The 26,017-nt window shown below is 37.7% G+C and overlaps 3 protein-coding genes across 11 annotated transcripts in view; 2 read left to right on the forward strand and 1 right to left on the reverse strand.

Annotated features, from left to right (window-relative positions):
• The window catches only part of LOC120330887 (uncharacterized), a 394,767-nt gene extending 374,492 nt beyond the window's left edge, over positions 1-20,275 (forward strand). For 2 of the 3 annotated variants that reach the window (XM_078113699.1, XM_078113700.1), the window contains 2 exons: positions 19,089-19,310; positions 19,390-20,275. In XM_078113699.1, coding sequence (XP_077969825.1) covers positions 19,089-19,310; positions 19,390-19,882 — 715 coding nt within the window. In that variant the 3' untranslated portion in view covers positions 19,883-20,275. The remainder of the gene's footprint in view (positions 1-19,088; positions 19,311-19,389) is intronic. The other variant, XM_078113701.1, reaches the window with a different exon arrangement.
• LOC120332007 (deoxyribose-phosphate aldolase-like) overlaps positions 1-21,353 on the reverse strand; it is a 77,831-nt gene extending 56,478 nt beyond the window's left edge. For 2 of the 7 annotated variants that reach the window (XM_078113717.1, XM_078113715.1), the window contains exons 1-3: positions 21,147-21,301; positions 16,944-17,051; positions 16,601-16,748 (exon numbers count right to left, since the gene is read on the reverse strand). In XM_078113717.1, coding sequence (XP_077969843.1) covers positions 16,601-16,613 — 13 coding nt within the window. In that variant the 5' untranslated portion in view covers positions 16,614-16,748; positions 16,944-17,051; positions 21,147-21,301. The other 5 variants (XR_013476693.1, XR_013476692.1, XM_078113716.1 and 2 more) reach the window with 5 other exon arrangements.
• A 553-nt stretch (positions 21,354-21,906) lies between these two features.
• LOC144424505 (E3 SUMO-protein ligase ZBED1-like) lies at positions 21,907-24,217 on the forward strand. The gene is made up of 2 exons (XM_078113874.1): positions 21,907-23,329; positions 23,777-24,217. The coding sequence occupies exons 1-2, from the start codon at positions 21,968-21,970 to the stop codon at positions 24,197-24,199; spliced, it is 1,785 nt and encodes a 594-aa protein (XP_077970000.1). The 5' UTR covers positions 21,907-21,967; the 3' UTR covers positions 24,200-24,217.
• Positions 24,218-26,017: the final 1,800 nt, after the last annotated feature.

Here is a 26,017-nt window from a genome sequence, read left to right on the forward strand (position 1 = left end):
TATGCACACTATGTGAACAATCTCACATTTCAAAGTCGGGATTCAGTTGGCAACACTAGTAATTTATCAACCAGAATATTTCCAGTTAACAAATGATTTCCACAGCTGCTAAATTCTTTATATGAATAATGAACTGTGTTCAGAATAATTGCCTAATCCGCTAGCTAAGTCTAGTGGAGTCCGTGGAGAGATTGACTATTATTTACGGAGCCCCACAATAAATATATTAAAATTACATGTTGGTAATTGGATAATGTCATATTCAATAAATTACCGCCTTGTTGTCACATTTTAACGCTACGGTTGTCAAATTTTATAGATGACTCAATTACTTATCGATCTCGATTGGTAAGTATGTAGATAGATATTTGTCTGTTTGTTTGTCTGTTAGACACTTTCGTATGTTACGCAATATCTCACGAAAGAAAGGTTGAATCTGCTCCAAATTTTGCATGTGCATTCATCATATCTTGGACCAGAAGCCTATTGAATGGACCGTTCCCCGACCTTTGACCCCGGAAAATTTTTCCTATACTTTACCATTTAAAAATGTTCGGTGCGTATTTTAAGAGTGGTTTTGCGAGTTGTTGCCTGTAAAACGGGGTATTTGTTTCATACTATCATTCTAATTCATACCATTCAACAATCTGTTTTTTAAAAGATATTTCGACACCAAATTTTTGCCTACTGTAAATGAATTGAAACTTCTGGGGAGACAAAGTGATCATTGACTTGTTTTATTTATATTTCCGAAAAACAACTGAAAACTAACGAATATAATTCAAAAACGCCAAAATGAGGTTAATTTGTACGACCAAGCCTGAAAATCTGTCTGAGTGAGAAATGTGTCTGAGCGGATGCAAAAGGGGGCATTGTTACGTCTATTTTTGCAACTTGCTGAATGGCCAATGTCACGAAGTAAACAAGGAATCCTATGCCCGGGAAAACATCCAAACGGCGGTTTTGGCGATGAATTAATTTTATTTACAATCTACGCTCGAGGAGTAAATTACATTTTCTTATGTAACAGAATTTATCGTGAGGCACGTTCAGACAAAATTTTATTATATTCTTAAAATTATATGAAACAGCTTCTCGTTTAACGAGCCTACAATTCAATTATAATTAGACAAAAAGAAACACGCAGAAAAGTTGATGCTGAGTGCAAGGGTTCAATAGCGCAGTAAATATTAGAATTAATTGCAATGCAATAAGGAAATAAAATTCATATTCTATTCGAAGGATCATCACTACTTAATTTTTGTAAGAGTGTATCTTCTTATTAAAGAATATCTTCATCGAAATTTGACAAACCATGCGATAACATCATTTCGATGTTTGGAAGTATATATGTGTGCGAACAATTATTTTCGAAAATGAACATTACAAAGAACAAGCTAGAACTAGGATTAATGATGCCCATTTAGAAAATCTTCCAATCTTGGCGTCGTAATCGTCGCTATCAAGCGTGATGCAGCAACAAGACAGTGTCACATCAAATGTCATTGTAATGATTTTTTATTAAGACGCCTGAGTTCAGTTGCTGTTCCGTTTTAACTTTCAAAAATATAGGCGACCCGCAAAAGATTAGCAACCCTAAATGTAAAATGGGGTGAATTGAGGAAGTTAAATGCTATAAGGCAACAGTACACGGCGGTTTTTGAGGAGGTATAATCCTAGATTCTTTCATTTCAGACCGCTAATATGATGAGGGGTTTTCAGCTGTGCTACTATTGCTATCAAAACAACGAAATCGCCTTTCCATCAGTAAATCAGGGTAATTTTAGATATTATAAAAAACTCGATGAGGAACACCAAGCTTATCCATCTCATTAAAAAATACTATACCTATGATTTGTCTCGTTATTCGGTCTGTAATATATTCGTTTCAGACTTTACATTATTTTCGCAGTGCCGGGGGGCGATCAACTTGTTTATAAACTACTGTAAGGGGGCGATGGTACAAAAAGTTTGGGAACCACTGGTTTCGAGCAGGGGTCGGCAACCCCTGGCACGCGTGCCAATTGTGGCACGCGAGAGGATTTCTCGTGGCACGCTAAGTGATTTGAGGCAGATTCAGATATTTATTTTAGTAGTTCGATAAACATTCTACATTTGAACAAAAATTACCAATTCGACAAATTCATTGAAAACATGCAATATTTAACTGCAATCGACGAGAGGCCGAAATATGTACGGAAAACCAGAGTAATTAAGTATGTGCGGTGCAATGTTGCCACATTTCGCTTCTTTCGGAAAAACTATGGATCAGAGGTCGAAATCTGTACGGGAAATCAGTATAGTTAAGCATGTGCGGTGCAGCGGTGCCAGATTTGAAACTATTCGTTTAACGACTTGCAACTTATCATACTACTGTTGAGTTACTTTTTGTCCTTTAAAAATCGTGAAATATTGAATATTATTTTATTAATTCATACTTTTGGGTAACTTTTCTTACAGCTTTTTGCTAAAATCACGATTGTTTTTGTCAGCGTGGCGTGTTAGACTGTAAACACTTTTAAGTTGGTGTTTATTCTCCCTGATTCAAAAAAGTTATTTAACGACAACGATAATAATTACTTTCTTTTCCTACTCGACCAGAATTGTGAATTCACTGAGAGTTATTAAACACTAAACGGCGGCGAGTTGCTTAAGTCAATTAAAGGAGTGAAACGGCGACGCAAATTTTTTCATCGAACAGGGGCAATATAAAATATCAAAAATGAAAACCTAAACAATTTGTTGTAGTTGGCCCGCAACAGATCAAAAACGCTTCTTTAGGCATTGTAAATTGCAGAATTTCGTATGTCCATGGCACACATACAGTAAGTTTGAGCGGCGTTAAAAATCATAACGTCACTAGAATCGAAACGCAGTTAATTAATTGTGCGCGGATTTTGCTATTTTACTTGCCGTCGGAAATTTTCGTGTTAATATCATACGATTCATATTATAAGGTTAGAAACGCTATTTTTACTTACTAAAATAAATTTTATTTTATTGCAGACTTAGAAAGTTTTCTAACGGTTTCATCTTAAAAATAATGTGACAGCATTGCGATAGAGCGGAGTCATCATTGTTGTAAGTACATCTCAGATTTGTCGAATTCGCAAAAAGGGAAAAATACGGATCTATATTGTCGACGCAAACGCGGGTTAAATTGAAGACAATTAAATTATAATAAAGCAAGACATTTCAAATATGGCCGTATCCGGTCATAGCTTGATTACTTCGCACAACAAAAAAATACTTATTATCCGTCGAAAAAGTCGTTCCACGGGGATTTCGAGGCGATAAATATGTATTTTTGATGTATTTAATTGTACTCTACGAGATTTTTATTACAGATCTTGAGATTTTTATAAAGGCGATAACGAACTCGTAAGATCACAAAAAAGTATCCACTCTAAATACAATCCCGCATGTCTGTCTATCTCATATTTTTATACGCCAACAGATTGAGCGGTATTTCAGACAAGTGATGTTTATATTTTGATACAAGAAGACAAAACCGCGATTTACGTTGGACACAATTATATCAATATAGAAGAAAATTTTATAGATTCTCGTGGCTGTCATGAATTAAATATTTTACGGTATACCCTGAGAAAGTCGTCTCTTTTTATGAGCGCGTTATCGCGGCGACTGTTTCAGAATGAAATGAAAATTTCCGATTTTGAACCCCCTTTTGAAAATCCTGGCTGCGTGCTTGGCTGGCTGGGTACCTCACGGAAGCCAAAATTTTCATCATTTCAGCGTGAGCTACATATAGCCCTAACAAAGATGATGGAATAAATTTTATCTTATTTAGTATTGTCGCATTCACATTGTTTCTGGCTACAAAACTAATCGTGAGTGACCTTCATACCTATGTCTTAAGTCGTGCAAAGACAGGTTGAAGGTAACGTCTAACGTCCAAAACAAAAATCAAGATGGGATTTGTCAATTATGAGAACGAGTTCAACGCAACTTTATCGAATGCTTTCACTGCTATTCGCATATAAAGTGTTAAAAAAAGAAACGCTAAAATACGTTACCAATCAGCATTATGAATGAGTCACAGAAACAGACAGACGCTCGTCTGAAGACAACATTATTTGGAATGACACTTTATTTGGAGCATCGCTGTATTGTTCAAGAACATTTTGCTTGTCGCAATAGCCTCAATTACTTCTGAATAGCTACCAATGGATCGGTAATCGAAAAAAAACGTTCGTTGGGTTAAAACGGGTTGGGTTAGAACCAAATTGCGCAAGCGAACAGCATTTTGTATGTTACCAATCAGCATTATGAATGAGTCACAGAAACAGACAGACGCTCGTCTGAAGACAACATTATTTGGAATGACACTTTATTTGGAGCATCGCTGTATTGTTCAAGAACATTTTGCTTGTCGCAATAGCCTCAATTACTTCTGAATAGCTACCAATGGATCGGTAATCGAAAAAAAACGTTCGTTGGGTTAAAACGGGTTGGGTTAGAACCAAATTGCGCAAGCGAACAGCATTTTGTATGGCTTCAACCGTAACACATTGTTCGCCATACGTCATTCAGTCGAGAGGTAAAGGTTGGGTGGGAGCCACTTAGTTGATCATACACCACACAAACAAAACATGCACACCAATGAATACGGCGTATTGACCACGCGTGCTTATTATTTTGTTCACCGAAGTGGCATCTGGAAGTCGCTTCCTAGCCCCGTTGTCTTTGGATTAGGATTAGGTTAATACTAAAATCACTGAGATCAGATACCGAAGTGGCATTAAATAACTTGTCGATTTGCCAGTTTCCTTTTCCACAAAAGAGACGCAAACTCCTTTGGAAACCCATGCATATGAAAACGAATAACTGGCTAACTAATCCCATACCCGGCATGAACTGGTAACCGGACGAAAGGCCGTGATATGCCATTTTCTCTCCGCTGCGATGAATATTAACATACGCAACAACCGGCGCTCAATACCAAGAACGCGCTGAAATAAAGCGCTTAAATACCGAAGCGGAAATGAGGACTATACGCATGGCTGATTACCAAATAGTCCGCATATTCATGATTTTAAATTCGAAATGCCGCGAATTCCCGACGGTTTACCAGTAACATTCACTTCTGTCTTACGCTGCTACTTTGCATAATTTTTCTATCGCATGCTCTCTGAGTTCAAAATTTTAGATCGTCTTTGTTTATATAGAATACATGAATATATATAGATTTTATAAATTCGACAATTTAATCTCAGATGAAAATAAATCTGTTAAGACGGTTTGGAGAAATGACAAACTACTGTCTATTTTCTAGCACTACTACGCCATTCTGTTTGGTCACTGGGTCGGGTACGGCAGTAATAAATTAGTTGTCCATTACAGCTGCATGTCAGTCAACAACCATTTTATTTCAGTTATCCGACATCAATCAAAACAACACAAAAAGTAAACACATAAATACGCAGAATACGCACTAGAGTCTAGTCTAGACATAAAAATGACAATGAATTATAAAAATAAAATCACATTTCAGAGTGAAGAGAGACGCGGAAAACCAATTTAAAATCTCTATATTAATTCAAGTCAACCCAATGATTTCTACGAGTAAAACTAGAGAATAAGCCTGTATAAACATGACTAGTTTATAAACGCATCATCAAGGACCAAGTGCCCATTCTATTCTTGACACTTTCTACCGTCGGTTCCCAACCTTTCTCCACCGACGTGATGGAAAGATCCAATAAAATATCTTTGCGGACTGGCGTTAAAATATTTAATTGAATAAAACAAAATAATATTAACTGTATTTGCTTAACATAGAGCAATGATTTTGCTCCGATCACGTGGCTGGCATACAATAAACTATAAAAAAGATCGGCGCTCCAGAGGTTTGTGTACCAATATGAGATGACTAATTTTGTTTCCCTATTTTACATCAAGTTGTGTCAGGGGACTGAAACCTATGGGCAGAGGGTATATTCACTTGGATAACACAGACAGTCCGAACTCGTAATAGAGCAAAAATAGGGAAAATCTGAATAAAATTATGGCCTGACCCTAAACTGGCACACATACTACGGGAGTACCAAAAGTTCAAACAATAAGCTGTCGATACTTTTGATATACTTTTACATTCGAATGAGTGCGGTGAATTTCCCTCAAATAACTTGGTAATATTTAAACTCGCACGATAACAATGCCTTACGAGAATGTTCAAATAAAAGAAAATTATACTTTGTTTGCTTGCTTTACATCTCCGTCAGAAACTGGTAAGAGACACAGAACTCAAAGCTAATGTTCAATAACCGAGTATGATACACACGCATCAGGGCTCCCAATCAGAAAGTCCGACAATTCGAGGTGTCGCGCAACAATTTTTCGCTCGCTTGGTAAGGTCTAAGTTATAAAACAACAAAACAACGAAATATCTCGTGGACCGGCAAAAAAGCTTGCGGTTGGGAATCACTGATATAGAATATAATTAAGTAAATTTTGGTCTAACTTTAAAATAGTACAAGTTGTAAACGAAATAAGGCATGTACGTAAAATCCTACGCCTATTTAATACTAATGCAATGACAAACATAAAATGGCAATTGGAGATAACTTAGGCCAGTGGTTCTTAATCTTTGTGAGCCTGCCGAACCCCTGCGCTATTCTGCAAGCTCCCGCCGAACCCCATTGTACTGAACGGTTGAAATTAGAAGCCAAACCGTAACGTCATAAAGCGGAAGCTAATTCTTGCAAGGTTATAGAATATGAACATTGTGATGAAACCTTAGATATCAATAACCATGTGGGAATAACCATTGTTTTGTCACAATGACGTTGGCGGCAGAATGAGCAGATGGTTTTTGTTGTATAAGTTATGCGGGTGAACAGGCGAAAACTGATAAAAAATAACTTTGAAAATCCAAAAGATGATAATATACCCCATAAACGTTGGTAGTTCAAGCAATTTGTTCTCAAACTTTAAACTGTGCTGAAATGCGAATAAAATCGTTTGCCAATTGTTTTATTTTACAGAAATAGAGATAGGATTAATTCGGCGCCATATCGAGGTTGTCCTGAATGGATCATAATAATTTCGGGTAAAGCTCTGCGATAAACTATTCCTTGTCGCAAATTTATCACCTAGTGAAATTCAAACACGCTATGATTTTGCATTCATTCATGTACAATTACTGCCTATCTTCGATTTATCCGTAAAATTGAGTTAAATTTCATTAGTACGGGAGAATATGAATAAGGGTAACACCAATTAATTGTTCCATTCAATTGTTCAAGTCATTAGTAATTAGTCATCATGAACTATAGTTATTTTTGCATAATTAGTATGCAGGGTGATAAAAAAGTCTCATAATATGCAACTGTTTCAGAGCACCTTCGTCGAACCCCTTGAACAGCTCCACCGAACCCCAGGGGTTCGATCGAACCCAGTTTAAGAACCACTGACTTAGGCTATATTGATTTTTCTAAAGTTAAAATACCAAAGCTTGCAGATTGCAACATCTGCCCAATTTTGCGCTTCATATAAGTTTGTGATCCCACCTCTATCCTATTAGTAAGATTTGACAAAGTTTTTGGCTTATACTCGAATATTTGGTTATAACCCCGTTGTACTATTCGTTATACTAGGTGACCCAACGTTCTGACTTTTGAAAATAACTCTTTCATCCTGCGCAAGGATGACACGCAAAATCGTGAAGCGTCCCTCTTTTTTAAAAGAAATCCTAGTTGCATGTCAGAATAAATACGTATTATGTATGCAAATGCAATTCTCTATTATTGGTTGGTAATGAGAAATAGCATTGCCTGTTAGTATTTGAATAAAAATTCGACTTTACTCGCCACCGTCGGGTGGTTAATTAAACTTATCCACGTGATATGCAACGATATATTTTTATGCAACGAAATATTGTCTTTATTGTAAAGAAAAACTATGTTACTGGTATAAAGGTTTGAAGGGTAAGCTGATTTAGGTGGTATAAACCAGCATGAACATACTGTTACAAAACCGATCTCACGTCTGGTATTCCGTGTATAAATTTCACACACTAATATATTTGATTTTCGCATTCATCCAAATATAGCTAAGACGAATATTCTGACCTGAAAAGAACAAAAATTGGCAAAATTGTTCTCGGTTTGGCAAAAATGTTTGGGTTGCGAATCACTGCTTTATACCATCCTTATGTCCCAAGCCATAACTTGCGACGGTTTCCGTAGGCCACTATTTTTTGTGCCCTACAAATGCACTTTTCTGTACTGTGAAGGGAGAGCTCATCGATGCTCATCAATTTTAGATACCAATGACCATACAGACCTCTTATTCAAATGATCACAGCGCCCCGGTTGCGTAGACTTTTTGTGTTCGGCTCGAAGTAACTAATCACGGGCATATTAAAATACTGGCCTCTAAGGACCCTTTGATTGAAAATTATCTAAAGAGTCAAATTTCCATAAACCCTCGTGTGCACTTAAACTTAAAACAGTCCTGCACGCATTCTCTTCGTGTCCTGGATTTTATGGTATACGAGTTCGCAAACCTGTGTCTCTTAATTTACGTTCATAAAATATAAAATCAGGGGCAAACATAAGTTCTCGTAAATAAGCTTTCGTTCATAATGAAATGAAAAGTAGTAATTATCTGGTTTGGGCTAAGAATGCAGATTGTACTGGATATTCAGATTTTCTATTCATTCTTTACCCGAACTGGATCATTTCTAATTTTTTTTATTCCAAAAAGTGGCGGGTGTTTTTTCTCCAATCTCACATTTTAGCATTAGTGGCGGGGGCTTTGCACGAAAGGTTCAATAAGTGTCGCGAAAGTATTTATTCGATAAGCTACATTTTTACCACAGTACGTTTTTGGAAAAGTCACATCATATGATTTAACAGAAGTACAGTGCTTTAACAGAAACTTACAATGAAACCGACATTTTCTGTTGGACTTGTACCTGCTGGACAAACTTTGATGAATGGCTTCGAACTTTGGTGCAATTGTTACTCGGGAAACGATTTAAAATGTAGCGTTGTTGTCCTATATTACTGAGTTTATTCAAATCCATCGAGGTTTAGGAATAAACAAAAAAGAATGGCTCAGAAGTTTCTATGTTTTTATTCCAACTAATACAGAAGTATTGGTTATACTTATGCCGGGGTTGACAAAGTGTGCTGGGGGTTAGATAAACGCTTGTCATTGCATCTTCTTTAGACATCGCGGTGCTGTCACACGAGAAATGAGAAGCAAACCTTCACTTCAGGTCGGGTAAGCAGCCATTACGCGAAGCTACGCAAGCAGCGAAGTTGAACAATGTTTTTTTCAATAACTTGCTGATATATATTCCACGAAACAAACAAGAAATTACTTAAATATGAATGAGAAGAAAATAAGCACGTTGACATATATCGTCGGTTTGCTTGTCAAGTATGTCTACAAATGAATAAAAAATTGCAGGCTTTGTCGGGAAATTTCAGTTTTAAACTCTCTTCTGATAGATTCAGATTTTTTTATTTTCGTCGTGCATAAAATATTGTACAAACAAAATTGATCAAAATAGATGACAAAACATCAATTAAAATATACTGGAATACAATATTTACGCAATTGACGAGGGACCGCGAGAGACTACTAAAGTCATCGTGTCAGCGACACAGTGATAATATAGAAGTAGATGTACGTTCCCCAACCCTTGATCACAGACAATGCCTTGTACACTTTAGGTATTTCCCGCTTAAAACTGGCTTTTAAACCACCCGCCGTTAAAATTTGACGCTAGCTATTAACTACAGAATTTTTTTTTTGAGTCAAGTTATCATGACTACTGCGACAATTGGAGTGAAACTTGAAGAAAACAATTTTAATGACTATTCAGTTATTCAAATTTAGTGACAACAACCATACCGGTATAATAAACGAATTGGAAATTGAATTGAAAAAACACTGACAGTTGGCACTCGAAATCACAGTATGAGCGAATTTTTAGAATCAGACATGGAGTTTTGTCTGAGTGAATAGAGAGAGCCGTGACTCTCAAACATTTACGGCAATGGATAAAATTTTTGTACACTTATGATAAGACAGAGTTTTTGAAATATTTATTTGGGAAACTTTAGTGCGATGTGTGTGCCTGTTTTAAAATGAGGTTCCGCTGTTGCTGAACACACGAACGTGGTTGTTTCTACGAGCATCGTCTTTCTTGTTTATTTACGTAACAACGACCATTAAGCAATAAGGTAATGGTGATGTAACAATTGATTGCGTGAGTTTGTGAAGTTTTTTGCTGTGTTACCAAATTTATAAATCAAAGGATTCTTAGTAGAAAGCCCCCGCCAAAAACATCCCCGTCGCCGCTCAAAATAAAAATAGTAATTATCCAGTTAGGGTTCTGAATGCGCTGAAATCCCAAATTTGAAATTATTCTAAACCCGAACTGGACAATTACTAATTTTAATACGTGGCAGGGTGGCAAGATTCAAATCGAATTATTTAACAATATTTGTGACTCCCGAGGTGTTTCAGTTCAACTGTAGCAATTAAGATTTAGTCCAGAAAAACCTGTGATAGACTAGGTTAAAAGTTGCTTCCATTGCTTTCAATAATCGTTGTTACATTAGGTCGGACTAAACAGAATTGCTTTACTGTCAATAATAAAATCTCATCGGTCCACCGCAAGTATCTCGCAGCACTTATTATAGGGTGACCCGAATAACGGAACCCAGTAGTTTTGGAACATATTGTATGGGTTCTGTTGGGGCGCCCAGTAGCTCAATAACCTTTCGAACGGATGTTTGCCAACCCCTATTTTTTCCTATACTTTACCATTGCAAAGTTTTTGATGCTTATTTTGAGATTAATTTTCCGAGTTAGTGGATATAAAAGGGTTTACTTGTTTCGTAACCATCATTTTTTTTCTAAATGTTCAATGAATGCCATTTAAATGTGCGGATATCCTACTTTAATTTAGTCTATCGGCTTTTTGGTAGTGATTTACTGATTTATAATAAACTAAAACTTTAAACTGATATATTTAGGTAGAAAAACACGGAAACTAGGTAATATAACAACCGTGTATGAAATATGTCTGAGAGAGAGAGAGAGAGATTTTATTATTTCGTCAACCAAAAAACGTAAAAAATAGTCATCAGTAAAATAGCAGCACTAGCAAAAAAAAATTTTTTTTTGGTATGGACAGGAGGAAGCGATACGACCATACGGTCATAGAAGTCAGCTCCCACCATATATATATATATGAAAATTGTTTGATCGTTTACTACAATTTTGATGGATACGGTACTTTTGACATATTGATGATTACCCTTCAAGGATATCTAGAGAAGTGTTTCACAACCTTTTTTGTTTGCGGACCTCCTTAGTTCGCCAATGTAGTCACGGACCTCTACATCAAAGCGCAGGGCTTTACTAGCGTTTTTTCTATATCATGCGCAGTTTTTTTTTTGGCGATTTGTGACGTCACTTCGTAGAAAGCTTGTGTTTCAATGTGGAGAATATCCAATTGCCTTCCATCTTTTCGTTTCAGAGACAGTTCTCGTATTTTGAAGAAATATATGTAGGTCATTTTTCTCATGTTGTGAATGTTTCTGCTACAAGCAGCGTTTAAGCTTTGATGGCTTCATTACTTCGTTGCGATAAGTAGCCAGGTAAATAAGCCTTTTGAGAGATCGATGTCTGTCCACATGGGTTTGTTACTTTAGGAATTGGTATGTCACAATAACAGTATGAATATTGTATTTATACCATGTTTACCACCGAAGTATCGGCAACCGCATCGTATGAGCTTGCAATGTAACCTTCAAATAACAAAAATTTATAATTTCCTCGGACCCTTGAAATTGCTTTGTGGGCTCCTTGTAGAACCCCGTTGAGAAACACTGATCTAGACTCTAGAGCTGACATGGGCAAACTACGGCCCGCGGGCCAAATCCGAGCCGTTGGGTCGTTATATCTGGCCCCATGATGCCACAACCCCACTGAACCAAATTTTAATGTTTTAGCTGAAAAATTGCTCAAGGTATGTGTCGAGATTGGGATTAAATTTAGTTTTGGCACGGGGCTTATTGGTTTCCGTATTTGCATATCTAGGACTGTAAATATTGCTCATGAAATGTAATTTTCTACGTCACACTCACATGGCCCGCCAGTCTAGGTGTGCAAAAATTTTGGCCTTTTGTTCATAAACCTTGCCCACCCCTGCACTAGTCTGTCTGTGAAGTTGTGTATATTATCATTGTTACGTTAAGGTTGCACTGTTGCTGTTAAGCTTGAACTTGATTGGTCAAGTAACCCCACATATATTGTTTCAACTTCCGCGCTATTGCCTGATTTGAGTCACTCATCATTTATAGCTTGAACTTGAGGCAATTTATATTTCTCAGTCACACAAACTTTGACCAAGCTTCCTGAATTTGAATAAATGCATCTCGATTCTCGAATTGTATAAATCTGGCTGCAATTCATACATTCCCGGAGTAGAAACAAAAAGATAACTCCATCCTCAAAATGTTGGTTATTGGATAATAAACTGTCGCCATTTCACGTCGGATTATTCTGCCTGGGTTGCAGATTTGAATCACATGGGGTATAATTATTTGTGAGAGTATTGTAGCGTGGTGATTCACATAACCACTGGTCGGTTACGGCTTCATCCACAAGCAAGGCCATGCATCCGAAACAAACAACTGGCTAACTAATTCCATACCCGACATGGACTGGTAACGGGACCAGAGGCGGTGGTACGGCTTATCCAATAAGAATAATATCTCATCCTAATAAATCCAGCGTGGGTTGCGAATAATTTGAAGAGAATTGGATTGAATGCCAATGGTACCACTGTTGGACTAAGCCCTCTCCGCTACTCATGCTCATATGTCTGCAATTGGTCATCTATATCCATGCAAAGTAACGAGACAAAAGGCTGTGGTCCATTGTATGATTAGGACATTCTACCAACATACTCATACTTTCTACTAATGTTTGAAAAAAAATCCAACAAAACAAGACTATGAGTAACAAAGAAAATGATAAAGTGTGTATATTATTTATTGCATCTTTAAACTCTGTATTGAGTAAAATTTGCACGCAATCGAAGATCCCCCAATAAAACACATGATTAAATTGAAATTTCTCCAACAGTCAATTTCAGGTACAAATATTACGGGGGTCACTTGGCTAGTCCCTGAACTCGGAATATAACTAAAATGAGGAAAATTGGAAAGAAATTATGACCTAACCATAACCTGGTACACATACTATGTTCCGGTGTCCACCATCTTGGTTCACATACTACGGGAGCGCCCTTACTTAATGCTCAAAAACCAAAGTACTTCCTAAAATAGTCCGTACATTGGAAATTTTTTGGAAGTGATTATAACTTGACATTCAGAACTCATGCTATTGGTAGCCAATGAGCAGATGCATATCTCCCGGTGATATATCTGAAATAAGAATATGTGGCCAAGTATAAAACAAGGTCTGTTATGTGGTAATCATAGAATCATATAGATTAGGGTTTCCCAAACTTTCCATTATGCCATTATGCTGAACCACCTGGCAACATTTCCTCAATTTGTTTTACCTGTCTTTCAATATCAGTGAGCAAGGAGGAAGCTCCAATCCGAAACAAGTCATTTCTCATCCATTCATCACCCAACTCTTCTTTCATCAAGGCAAGCCAAGTACGAGCGTCCTTCGCACTACGGATTCCTCTTGCTGGTTTGAATCCAACCTGAGAAAACAATGTCAACACGAATAAACACTAACTATAAATCAGTGCAACAGTTCTCAAACGGTAGGGCGCACACCCCAGAAGGGGTCGTAGACAATTTGATCTCGTCCGCTTTATTTTGGATACTTGCATTTTTTACTTTTCCAGTCAAAAGCAACTGCACTAATAAAATTAACAAAAAATTTTGCTTGTTTTTGAATCTTCATTTCCTCATTTCATTATTTACGTTCCATCCACATGTTTTCAACATGTATTTAAAAAAACATACTGTTTTTCACCGACCATTTGGCGCTCTACATATTTTTCCTCTCTCAAAAATTATTCGTGCCTTATAAGTATAGTATGGTGCGCCTAATGTATAGATCAGGTAGTGGTTTATGTTTATTCCCCACATCCATCCTCAGGATGTCTTGCGTATTAACATCCTTACAAGCCGCCACTTATATGTAAAGAACGACTAGAGTACAAATCCCACACAAAGGGACTGCGAAGCCCAAAACAAATTCGAAACTAAACAAATTTGAAAAAATATCTTCATCTTTCTAACCTTTCCAATCTCCATGTAAAGCTTCGGTTCTCGAAATCACAATATCAATTTCAGAAGCTCCCGACTCGACTGCCCTTTGAATTTCGATCAATTTGATTTCCAAAGGAGTCTGTCCTGCAGAAAAGCCAGTTGCAACTAGAAAATAACAAAATAACATTTAATTCGGTCGTAATCATTTCATACAGACTGTAAAAAAAGTAATGCAAATCCAGGCTGGGTATTCAGTAAACTGAAAGCACGCATTAGTAATGACTATAGCGATATGCCAACTAAATAACATGTTGTGTGTTAGCATATGGAAAGGGTATTAACGAAATAGCAAATATTAAAATTTGGATGACAGTTTTAATGGTAAATTACAGAGGGGAAAAGCTGCTTTTTGAACTGTTTTTTTAATCAGAGTTTGAAGCCATATTCACCAGATAGTTGAAATTAGAAAATATATCTGTTAAAATATATATCTGTATAAAACTATTAACAGCTTGAAAAGATTGAATAAAGCACAATAAGAATTCTCATGATAACCCCGAAGAAAACTGATAAAATAGATTCCAACTTCGAACCATATTTCCTGAAATAACTAGGAATCCCCTTTATTATAATTTCCCACCAACTGCAAACCCAGGCTGGGTAATCAATTATTCAAGGGCAAGCAATTTCAAATGGCTAGAACAATATGCCAACTATAGAGATTGATTAATTCATGATGTATGAGAGCATATCGTTTAAGTCAGGGGTGTGCAACCTTTAATACAGGAGGGCCAGATAGAAATAACTGGGTGAAACCATGGGCCGCACCTTAACATAGGCTATCTAGTAGTAGGTATAAAATTTTGGGGATTGATTTTGTGACATGCGTTGTTTGCACAAACTAGATGTTAATAAGACATTTTAAAGTCATGGGCATGGATAATAAATTGGACCCATGTATGGACACAACGTAATGGGATTAGAGTTCTCCATACAAAAAAAACTTGTTTTGCAATCTGCACATCATTCAAAATTTGCACTTCCCACTCGTGCTGCAAAATTATTCCTTGAGAGCTGCAGGTTGAACAGCCCTGTTTGCGTAAATAATAGTAATAGGTCGAACTAAAACGCGATCCAGCCTGATGCAACAGGAATATTATTGATTCCAGCAGCTTTGAAACATTGAACTGCTTCTTGCACTCTGGCTGGGTAGACACACACAGCTCCTACTGCTATACCTACAGATTGCAATTCACTGCATTACTGAACAAAATAAATGGGAGGAATGATGAGATTCATGAGAACTATGAAATAATTTGTATTAATTCATCCCAAGAAATATAGGTACTGCCGTAGTATATGTACCAAGTTAGGATTAGGCCATAATTTCATTCCAATTTTCTTTTTTTAGTTCTATTACGAGTTCGGGGACCGTCTGTTTTAGCCAAGTGAATACACCGTCTGCCCATCGGCTTCTGTCCCTTTACACAACTTGATGTAAAGTAGGCGAACAAAATTAGTTACCTCCATAGTGGTACACATACTTCTGGAGCGCCAAAATATAATATTTAAATACATTTGAAAATAAACAACAAAACTTGCAGCGCAATAAATTTGATATTTTTTACAATACGAGTTTTCATGAAAAATGCTTCACATTGAAGTTATTTTTCAGTAAATTTATAGCCTACTCCTTAACAGCAAATTGAAATTGTACCGATTGTTCTACACCAGGGGTGGGCAACTTCTCTAGTCGGCGGGCCAGATGTGGGAAAATGAAGTTCTCGGCGGGCCGAATAATAACATGAATAGTATTCAATATCTTAATCACATATTTATTCGCTAATGCAAGAAAGAAAATTATAAATCCAGTTCAAAGTAAAGTTTAAACTACAAAAAATAGGGACCAAAAAACCCATAATGAATTTATCATATTGTACTAAAAGTGTAATAATGTAATATCATATTGTACTGATGTACAGTCAGCGGGCCGGTCAAAATCTCGCCGTATGTTGCCCACCCCTGTTCTATACCAATTGTTATGAAACGATGGGGGATGCTCTACAAGGGGGAGAGGTAGACAATTTTTAAGGGGGTGTGAAGCTGAATAAACGAAAAAATATTGAATATTGACATTTTAAATATTATGTACACATATTTTCAACAAGTTTTTTGAAAAAAAATTATACCTCAGCCATGCTGTCATTTGTAGCCTATTGTTAGCTATTTTTTGGAGATGGGCGAGGGACTTGACAAATTCTAAAGAGGGGGCGGGGCGTTCCATGAAAAGCTTGAGAATCACTGTTTTAGATTAAATATTTAGAAACAGAAACAATTGCAAAGCAATATCTCACCAGCATCCTTCATGTCGAAAGCTTCAATTAAATCATCTCTGATTGGATGTTGAGCTTTATAGCAAAGTCTTTGTTCGTTTGAAAAAGTGTCATCTCATGATAAAGGCGTTGAATCAATACATGTTGTTGCTCTCAATAACCAAGCCGCCTGTTAGAAAATAATATTTTGTGATTGATATATGATTGTGTTTGAACAAATGTCCAAACTCTTAGACTTTGTTTCGTGAGATCGTTATTGTAAAATATCAAATTTTGTAAACGCTACCGCCTACCGGTATTGATTTTAAAAGTTAATTACCAGTACCGGCATGGCTTGAAAAGTTCAAATTACAATTAAACCCACCTGCCATGCTTTTTTCAGTTCTTTTCTTTAGCACAAAGTTTCTGCTCTTCTATTTACAGCGGGAAGATTTACTAGGCTATAGTATAATTCGTTGAACCCAATCTGAATCTGTAATAAGACAAAGTTAGAACGATTTGCCACATACCATAATACTGCAATATCATAAGAAGAGCACAATATTTGCATGCATACCGGCAATGGTAGAGTGATTGCAGCACTATTTAATTTACGGTACTGATTTAGTAAACTCAGGGGCTGACGGACAACTCGACTACACGGAAAACTCACCAGAGACAACTCGACTACCTGGAGACCTGGTGAGTTGTCCGTCTTTTCGCATTTTCTACGGTGGTGTTTTAGGTCTATAGAAATGCGTTTTTGATATTTTTAGTGCTCAAATGTTGAGAAAAATACATTAATATTCTCTAGAAAGCATTTTTATTTGTATAAGTGGCTTATTTTAATCATGTTGTATGAATACAAATACAGTCTACAGACGAAATTGGAGTAACGTTAGCGAAGTTAGACTGTTGACTTATAGGACTGTGTTCGTTTAATTTTATGAACTTTATTGGTATTAAATGTTTTGAATGAGCACATTTGAATATATTAACACCTTTATACTTCACAGTAACACTTAAATATTTATGAATGTGAGCTCAGTAGTCTGTGGTTGCAGTAGTCTAAACTCGCCTACGGCAGTCGCCCGTCAACTCACCAGTCGAGCAAACGCTCTGCGACGTGACGTCATCGATGCTCGAGGTAAAGACAACTCGACTACCGAGCAACGAGAGTCAGACAACTCACTAGTCGAGCAATCGCTCTGCGATATAGATGCTCGAGGTAAAGACAACTCGACTACCGAGCAACCTCACTAGTCGAGCAATCGCTCTGCGATATCGATGCTCGAGGAGAAGACATTGCTTTGCAAAACGCAGACTCAATAGTTGCATAGCATTTACTTAGTGCCGACTGATATTAGTTGTAAGCCAACTTACCACGGCAAGGTTTCAGTCATAGAGTTGGAAATTCTTTTTGCAGAAGAAAACCAGGAACAGATAGGCACTGTCGCTGCGCCTGGCAAAGAAACTGGACCGAAGAATGGATAAAAGATGTTTACTTTTTGTTACGATTAATGAATTTATTATGATATTTAAATACTAAACGTTATGGGGAAATTTAATGGATGGAAGGTTTTGTTTTCTTTTTCGTTACGAATATTGAATTTTATTTGAATACTGAACGTTATGGGAAATTTGCTGCGTTACATACTTACTCTTTGCAATACTGCGGCCCGTAGATCCTTAAACACCTCCGAAGAAGAGAGTCCACAGATAACTCTCCTTCCTTAAACTGTTCCCAAACATGTTGCACCCTCTCGTTGGCTTCCGCATGCCTGCCGTTGACACGCCCCACAACATTCTCTTCTAAAATATCCACAACGTCCGCCTCTATCCCTATACTTACCTCGTACATTGTTGAGATTAAACTGTAAAATGGCATATTTTTCCGAGTTATACTGTTAAAATGGCGGTGCCAACCTTCCAGATGATTGTTGGTTCTTATTTCTACGTCGAATACTGACCAATCCTTGGGAGTCCAGACACTGTTGTATCTTACCTCGTACATTGTTGAGATTAAACTGTAAAATGGCATATTTTTCCGAGTTATACTGTTAAAATGGCGGTGCCAACCTTCCAGATGATTGTTGGTTCTTATTTCTACGTCGAATACTGACCAATCCTTGGGAGTCCAGACACTGTTGTATAACCATGTGTTTTGAAAATATTCGGCGAAGTTCTTGAGATCTTGAGTATGCATCTTTTTTTTCAGTGATTTGAACCTGGGCGTGATAAACATAGTAGGTATATAGCACAGCGCCATGACATGCTTTATCAGGTCTCTTGTTCCAGCGTCCCTAAAACAAAATAAAACATGTTGAAACAAAAAAAAAACTGTGATGGAAACGACCTCGGCTAATGAGTATTTACGTTTGTAAGGTGTCAGGCCGGCGATAATGAGGCTGTAAACTCGGCGATAACCGAGCAGTAATCTCGGCGCGCGGCATCATCATCACCGATCTGGCACCTTATCTAATCTCATATCACCATTCTGGCACTGATATCCATGCACATTCCGGCGCAGGAAAATTGACTACGTCCACATCTTCAATGTAATTAACAACCTACTCACCCTTTCGTTTTCCGGTGCACGTGCGAAGAGATTCGTACTGGACTTCGAAGCCGCAACATGGCAAGCACTTTCTTCAGTATGGCCGGACGTCGAAAAGCAGGGATGCTCTTTCCACTTCACTCAGGCCATCATGAAGAATGTGCGCCACAATAATTTGGCTCGCCAATACAACAAGTGAGTGGTTAACCATATTTATATATGTCTTTGTACTTCTTACACTTCTTTTGTTTTAACATGTTTTATTTTGTTTTAGGGACGCTGGAACAAGAGACCTGATAAAGCATGTCATGGCGCTGTGCTATATACCTACTATGTTTATCACGCCCAGGTTCAAATCACTGAAAGAAAAGATGCATACTCAAGATCTCAAGAACTTCGCCGAATATTTTCAAAACACATGGTTATACAACAGTGTCTGGACTCCCAAGGATTGGTCAGTATTCGACGTAGAAATAAGAACCAACAATCATCTGGAAGGTTGGCACCGCCATTTTAACAGTATAACTCGGAAAAATATGCCATTTTACAGTTTAATCTCAACAATGTACGAGGTAAGTATAGGGATAGAGGCGGACGTTGTGGATATTTTGGAAGAGAATGTTGTGGGGCGTGTCAACGGCAGGCATGTGGAAGCCAACGAGAGGGTGCAACATGTTTGGGAACAGTTTAAGGAAGGAGAGTTATCTGTGGACTCTCTTCTTCGGAGGTGTTCAAGGATCTACGGGCCGCAGTATTGCAAAGAGTAAGTATGTAACGCAGCAAATTTCCCATAACGTTCAGTATTCAAATAAAATTCAATATTCGTAACGAAAAAGAAAACAAAACCTTCCATCCATTAAATTTCCCCATAACGTTTAGTATTTAAATATCATAATAAATTCATTAATTGTAACAAAAAGTAAACATCTTTTATCCATTCTTCGGCCCAGTTTCTTTGCCAGGCGCAACGACAGTGCCTATCTGTTCCTGGTTTTCTTCTGCAAAAAGAATTTCCAACTCTATGACTGAAACCTTGCCGTGGTAAGTTGGCTTACAACTAATATCAGTCGGCACTAAGTAAATGCTATGCAACTATTGAGTCTGCGTTTTGCAAAGCAATGTCTTCTCCTCGAGCATCGATATCGCAGAGCGATTGCTCGACTAGTGAGGTTGCTCGGTAGTCGAGTTGTCTTTACCTCGAGCATCTATATCGCAGAGCGATTGCTCGACTAGTGAGTTGTCTGACTCTCGTTGCTCGGTAGTCGAGTTGTCTTTACCTCGAGCATCGATGACGTCACGTCGCAGAGCGTTTGCTCGACTGGTGAGTTGACGGGCGACTGCCGTAGGCGAGTTTAGACTACTGCAACCACAGACTACTGAGCTCACATTCATAAATATTTAAGTGTTACTGTGAAGTATAAAGGTGTTAATATATTCAAATGTGCTCATTCAAAACATTTAATACCAATAAAGTTCATAAAATTAAACGAACACAGTCCTATAAGTCAACAGTCTAACTTCGCTAACGTTACTTCAATTTCGTCTGTAGACTGTATTTGTATTCATACAACATGATTAAAATAAGCCACTTATACAAATAAAAATGCTTTCTAGAGAATATTTATGTATTTTTCTCAACATTTGAGCACTAAAAATATCAAAAACGCATTTCTATAGACCTAAAACACCACCGTAGAAAATGCGAAAAGACGACAACTCACCAGGTCTCCAGGTAGTCGAGTTGTCTCTGGTGAGTTGTCCGCCTCCCGTACGGGCTGAATATTTGTATTCATACAACATGATTAAAATAAGCCACTTATACAAATAAAAATGCTTTCTAGAGAATATTTATGTATTTTTCTCAACATTTGAGCACTAAAAATATCAAAAACGCATTTCTATAGACCTAAAACACCACCGTAGAAAATGCGAAAAGACGGACAACTCTCCAGGTAGTCGAGTTGTCTCTGGTGAGTTGTCCGTGTAGTCGAGTTGTCCGCCTCCCAACTCAGGTAGTCTACTGTATCTTACCGGTATCTAGTCGACAGGTAGGGCTGTAGGCCAGACCAAAGCGTATATATAATATAAGCGAGGCAACACTCGGACAATTGACGCCATCTTGTGCCTATTGTTCTCGGCAATTTAACACGGCGCCTTAGTAAAAGTTCCAACACAATTATTGGAACATACCTATTATTTTCACTGATATTTTAGATTTATAGTACATTAAATTGTCTTTGAAGACGAGTATACCGGTTCCGAGTTAGGGCTGGGCATTTCGAATCGAATATTCGAATCGAATCGAATAGTAAATTATTCGAATCGGTTCAGACGGGAATTTCGAATCGCCGCCATCTTGTTTTTTTTCCTGTCCACCAATGGTCGAGGCGATTTAACGATTTTTTTTTTGTGGAGCCATCTCTCGGCGGGACATTTCGATCGCTGTTTTTTTTTATTTTATTTCTCTCACATCTGTATTCTGTAGGCGGCGTTTGAACATGTCCAGACTTGCACCTCTCCAAAGCCCCCTCTCTGCTCTCAGCTGTGAGCAGGACAAACGGCCGAGCTTCTCTCTCATATTATCTCTCGCACGTGCTACGCCGGCGTGATTTTGTCACGCACGCTTTTATGGCGCGTAATTTGTTCAGAATGCGGGAAGATCGGTTGCGCCGTCAGTTAGGATAGGCAGTTGTAGGACAGGCAGTTTTACACTTGGGTATGTTTTTGTGATTGCCGACATTGCAAGTGAGAAGGTATAGAAGACTAATTTGCGTGCTTTTTTTGCAGAATTATTGTGTATTTTTAAAGGGGTTTCTAGAATATTGTATACCGGTACTCGGCAACAGTACGGTATGATGAATAGGAAATCTCCCGTTTGGCGCCACTTTACTCCCCCAGCCAAAGACGATGACGAACGCCAGTACGTCGTGTGCAAGAGATGCGGAGACAAACTTAGTTACCATGCTACCACTAGTAATCTATTAGCCCATATTAAAAGAAGGCATGTAACTATTTGTTTGAACCCTGATAATCGAAGTGATTTGGACGAGTCCTCCAGTAAACAGTCCAAATTGGAACTTATTCGTCCCATCCTCCCTGCTCAGCAAGAAAAGATTACTTCTCTAGTTGTGGATTTTATTGTAAAGGATATGCGCCCGCTCAGCACAATAGAAGGAACACATTTCAAGCGCTTAATGGGACATGTTGCACCAAATTATTCACTGCCATCCAGGAGGACCATAACACGACGTGTAGAGGAAGAATATTGTGAAAAAAAGATGGAGCTTAAGAGACTTCTTGAAAACATTAAGCATATGAGCTTGACTTTCGATGCTTGGACTAGTGTGAAAATGGAAGCATATTTGGGCATTACAGCCCATTATGTTGATGCCAAATTTAATCTGTGTTCATGTGTGTTAAGTGTGAAACCTTTGGATGATAGACATACTGCAAAAAATATTTGTGAGTGGGTAGAAGAAGTTCTCAATGACTTTGGTGTTAGTCCCCACGCTGTCTGTGCAGCAGTAAGCGATAATGGATCTAATATGAAGGCAGCCAAAGATATTTTTCATGAAAAATTTGGTTGGGCTAGTGTTGCTTGTGCAGCGCACACTCTCCAACTTTGTTTAAACAAAGGATTGGGAATAAACGGCATAGAAAAACCTCTTGCAGCAGCTCGACGACTAGTGCAACATTTTAAGAGAAGTGAATTGGCGACCAGTGCACTGGGGAAAAAGTGTGAGGAAATGAAGCTTACCTCCAAAAGACTCATAATGGATGTATCCACAAGGTGGAACAGTACTTACAACATGCTTGTAAGGTTGCAGGAATTGCAATGGCCAATTTTGGCTATACTTGGAAATAAAAATATCACAAATGCCACCAAAGCCTCCGCTCTTACAATCAAGCCTGGGGACTGGGAGATTTTCAAGCAGTTGATTCCAGTACTTGAACCTTTTGCAGAGGCTACTGATCTTTTAGGAGGCGAAAAATATGTCTCGATATCGATAAAGAATCCATACATCAAGGGATTGAAAAAACATCTGTCACGCGAGAAAGATGATGAACTTTTGGTAATCCGGCAGTTCAGACAAAAAGTAAAAGGCGAAATGGAGGAGCGATTTCCTATTGATCTTAATGATATCAGCTCGAAGGCAATGGCTCTGGATCCCAGATATAAACTGCGGGGACTTCGTACTGTGGAGTCACTTCAGGTAACTTGTTATTTCTTCCTGAATAAGATTTTTATCTTGCCAACAAAATTGCCCTACATGACAAACAACATAGCATGTTATTTTGGTTGGAATGAGGTCAAATTGAATTTTCGTGTATCTTCATGTTTCAAATGCATTGACAGAATTAGATAAAATTCATGACATATCTGCATCGACCATATCTAAAGATATAGAGTTGACTTTTTCCCCACTGCATAATAAACATTAGTGAACAATGACTTGTTTGATGTCAATTGTGGTTCCTAAATCGCAGATTTCCATAAGAAAACTAATCTAAAATATTCCTGTATTCAAAACTTGTCATTTATTGAATGCATAAAATTTCAAATTTATCCAAATGTTGCTTGTTTTGGCCATACTTAATAAGGATTCCTAGTTGATCTGGCTAAAGTTTGTTTTCTTTTTTGACATGCTTATTTTTTCCAGCTCAAAAGTGCAATCGAATTGGAACTCACAGTCTTATTTGAACAAACAGTTGTTGAAAAAGCTGAACCTTCATCTTCTTCAGTTCAGCAATCGACATCCATCATAAGCCTTGCCTTCGAATCATCAGAGTCCGATGACAGTGCAGATACTGAGGTCCCAGTGGTTGCCAATGAAGTGAACAAATTTTTTAGTTCCAAAGTACTTTCTGAATGTTCAAACCCCCTCACTTGGTGGAAAGAGCAAAACGCTAATTATCCAAACTTGAGCAAGCTTGTTGGCAAATATATGTGTGTAACAGCAACATCAACCCCAAGTGAGCGATTATTTTCTGCAGCTGGAAACACTGCCACTGAGCTCAGATCAAGCCTCACCGGATCACATGTGGAAGCTCTTGTATTTTTAAAATGCAATTCTGACATATGACTTTTTCCTTCCCATTGACTTATTGATCATATGTGACAACTTAGCAAATGACTGAGTGATAGATTTTGTGTTTTTGGGATTTCATGTATCTGAAGGACCCATTGCAATAAAAAAAAGTCACATGTAATTTTGTAGTTGCTAATTTGGTAAAATTTTTATAAGTATTCGAGATTCGATTCGATTCGAAAAAAATATTCGATTCGATTCTGAAATCATCAGGTATTCGAAAATGCCCAGCCCTATTCCGAGTTGCTTCCGAAGTAAATTGGTCATTCTAATCGTCATAATTAACCATTTGACAATGGCGTTCCTTATGACGTCACAGATGAAAAGTTGTATTTATTCTTCGAAATTACCGGCCGACCCAACTTTGCTTCAATAGCCGTTTCTATTTTCTGGTTAACATTTTTCGTCTGCCAAGCTCCATAATGCTCTACTGCTCAGCTTCAAGCTGCTCTAGAAGAACAAATGACATTGTAGGATTATTGCGGAGACATTTTACAGCCTCAAATTGGCGTATCACTATAAAATCTTTAAAAAAATGACCGAAAATGGTTATACGCTGTGTTTGTGGTCAAATTTAACGCTTTAGATAGTTTTTTATTCCTAATTGCGTTATATATTTAGATAGCATATATCTTAAAGTTCAAAATCCACCCTTCGGTTTCATTCTAGCCCTTATAACAGCGGACTTATTCGATTCGGTACAACAACACGACGAAAATTTTCCATAAGACTCCATTGTTTTGCGTTTCCCAAATATGGCACAAGATGGCGTCCATGGCAGGTGCACGCCTGAGGGCGCTAGCGCTCCGCAGAAATGCACGCGAACGAATTCAATTTTACACGCCCAAAATTTGCAATTGCTCACCAATGTAAATCGGTTTAAATGATTTTTGAATCAATAATCCAGTAATATAAAGATGACAAAAAATTGTCGCAACTCCACAATTGTCGACTAATACTAGCTTGCAAGATTTGGCTTGATCGAAAAATGTGAAGCAAAAAAGACCATATCGTCTTTATTGATAGGAATCCCGTGAGAATAGTTATGGGCGAAAAGATCGCCCCCTCACCGACGCTGCCCAGTTACGGCTCTGATTCAGCATATTTTTTATACAATAATTTTACACGGATGTACTGAACAGTACCGGTATCTGAAGTCGCAAAAAACACTCAAAATTAGTGACAAAGTATAAAAATAATGTTTTGGGTAAAAGATCAAACATTCATTTTTGCCCTGATTTGACGTATTTTTTATTCATCAATTCTACGTAAGAACACTCCCAAAAGTATGACAAAGTATGTCCATTTTGCTCTGATTCAACATATATTTTATCCAATAATTTACGCGGATGTACTGAACAGTGCCAGTATCCAAATTCGCACAAACACTCTCAAAATTAGCGAAAAACTTTAGAAATAATGTTGGGGGTCAAACGTCCATTTTTGCTAGGATTCAACGCATTTTTTATTCAATACCGGTAATTTTACACGGATGCATTGAGAGGTATCTAATGTCGAAGTCAGTTGCACGCGGGCGCTGTTGTTTTGCACGCCGTGAGCTATATTTCAGTAATTGCACGCCAGGAATTCTTATTTGCACGCGAGAATTTCTGATTGCACGCCCGATTTCTTGTTCAAAAAGGTCATGAAATCCAGACTGGACTGTAGCAGTACCGGTAACTGGTTGTTTGATTGGAATAACCAGTTATCTGCACATACAGACATACCGGTACCGGTACCAACCATACATTAAGAAGGCTTCAATTTTGAAATTGATGGGAGCGCATAGTTTTGCAATTACGAATTAACATT

The sequence above is a fragment of the Styela clava genome, chromosome 6 (genome assembly GCF_964204865.1).
Source record: "Styela clava chromosome 6, kaStyClav1.hap1.2, whole genome shotgun sequence".
In the NCBI taxonomy this organism is placed as follows: Eukaryota; Metazoa; Chordata; class Ascidiacea; order Stolidobranchia; family Styelidae; genus Styela; species Styela clava.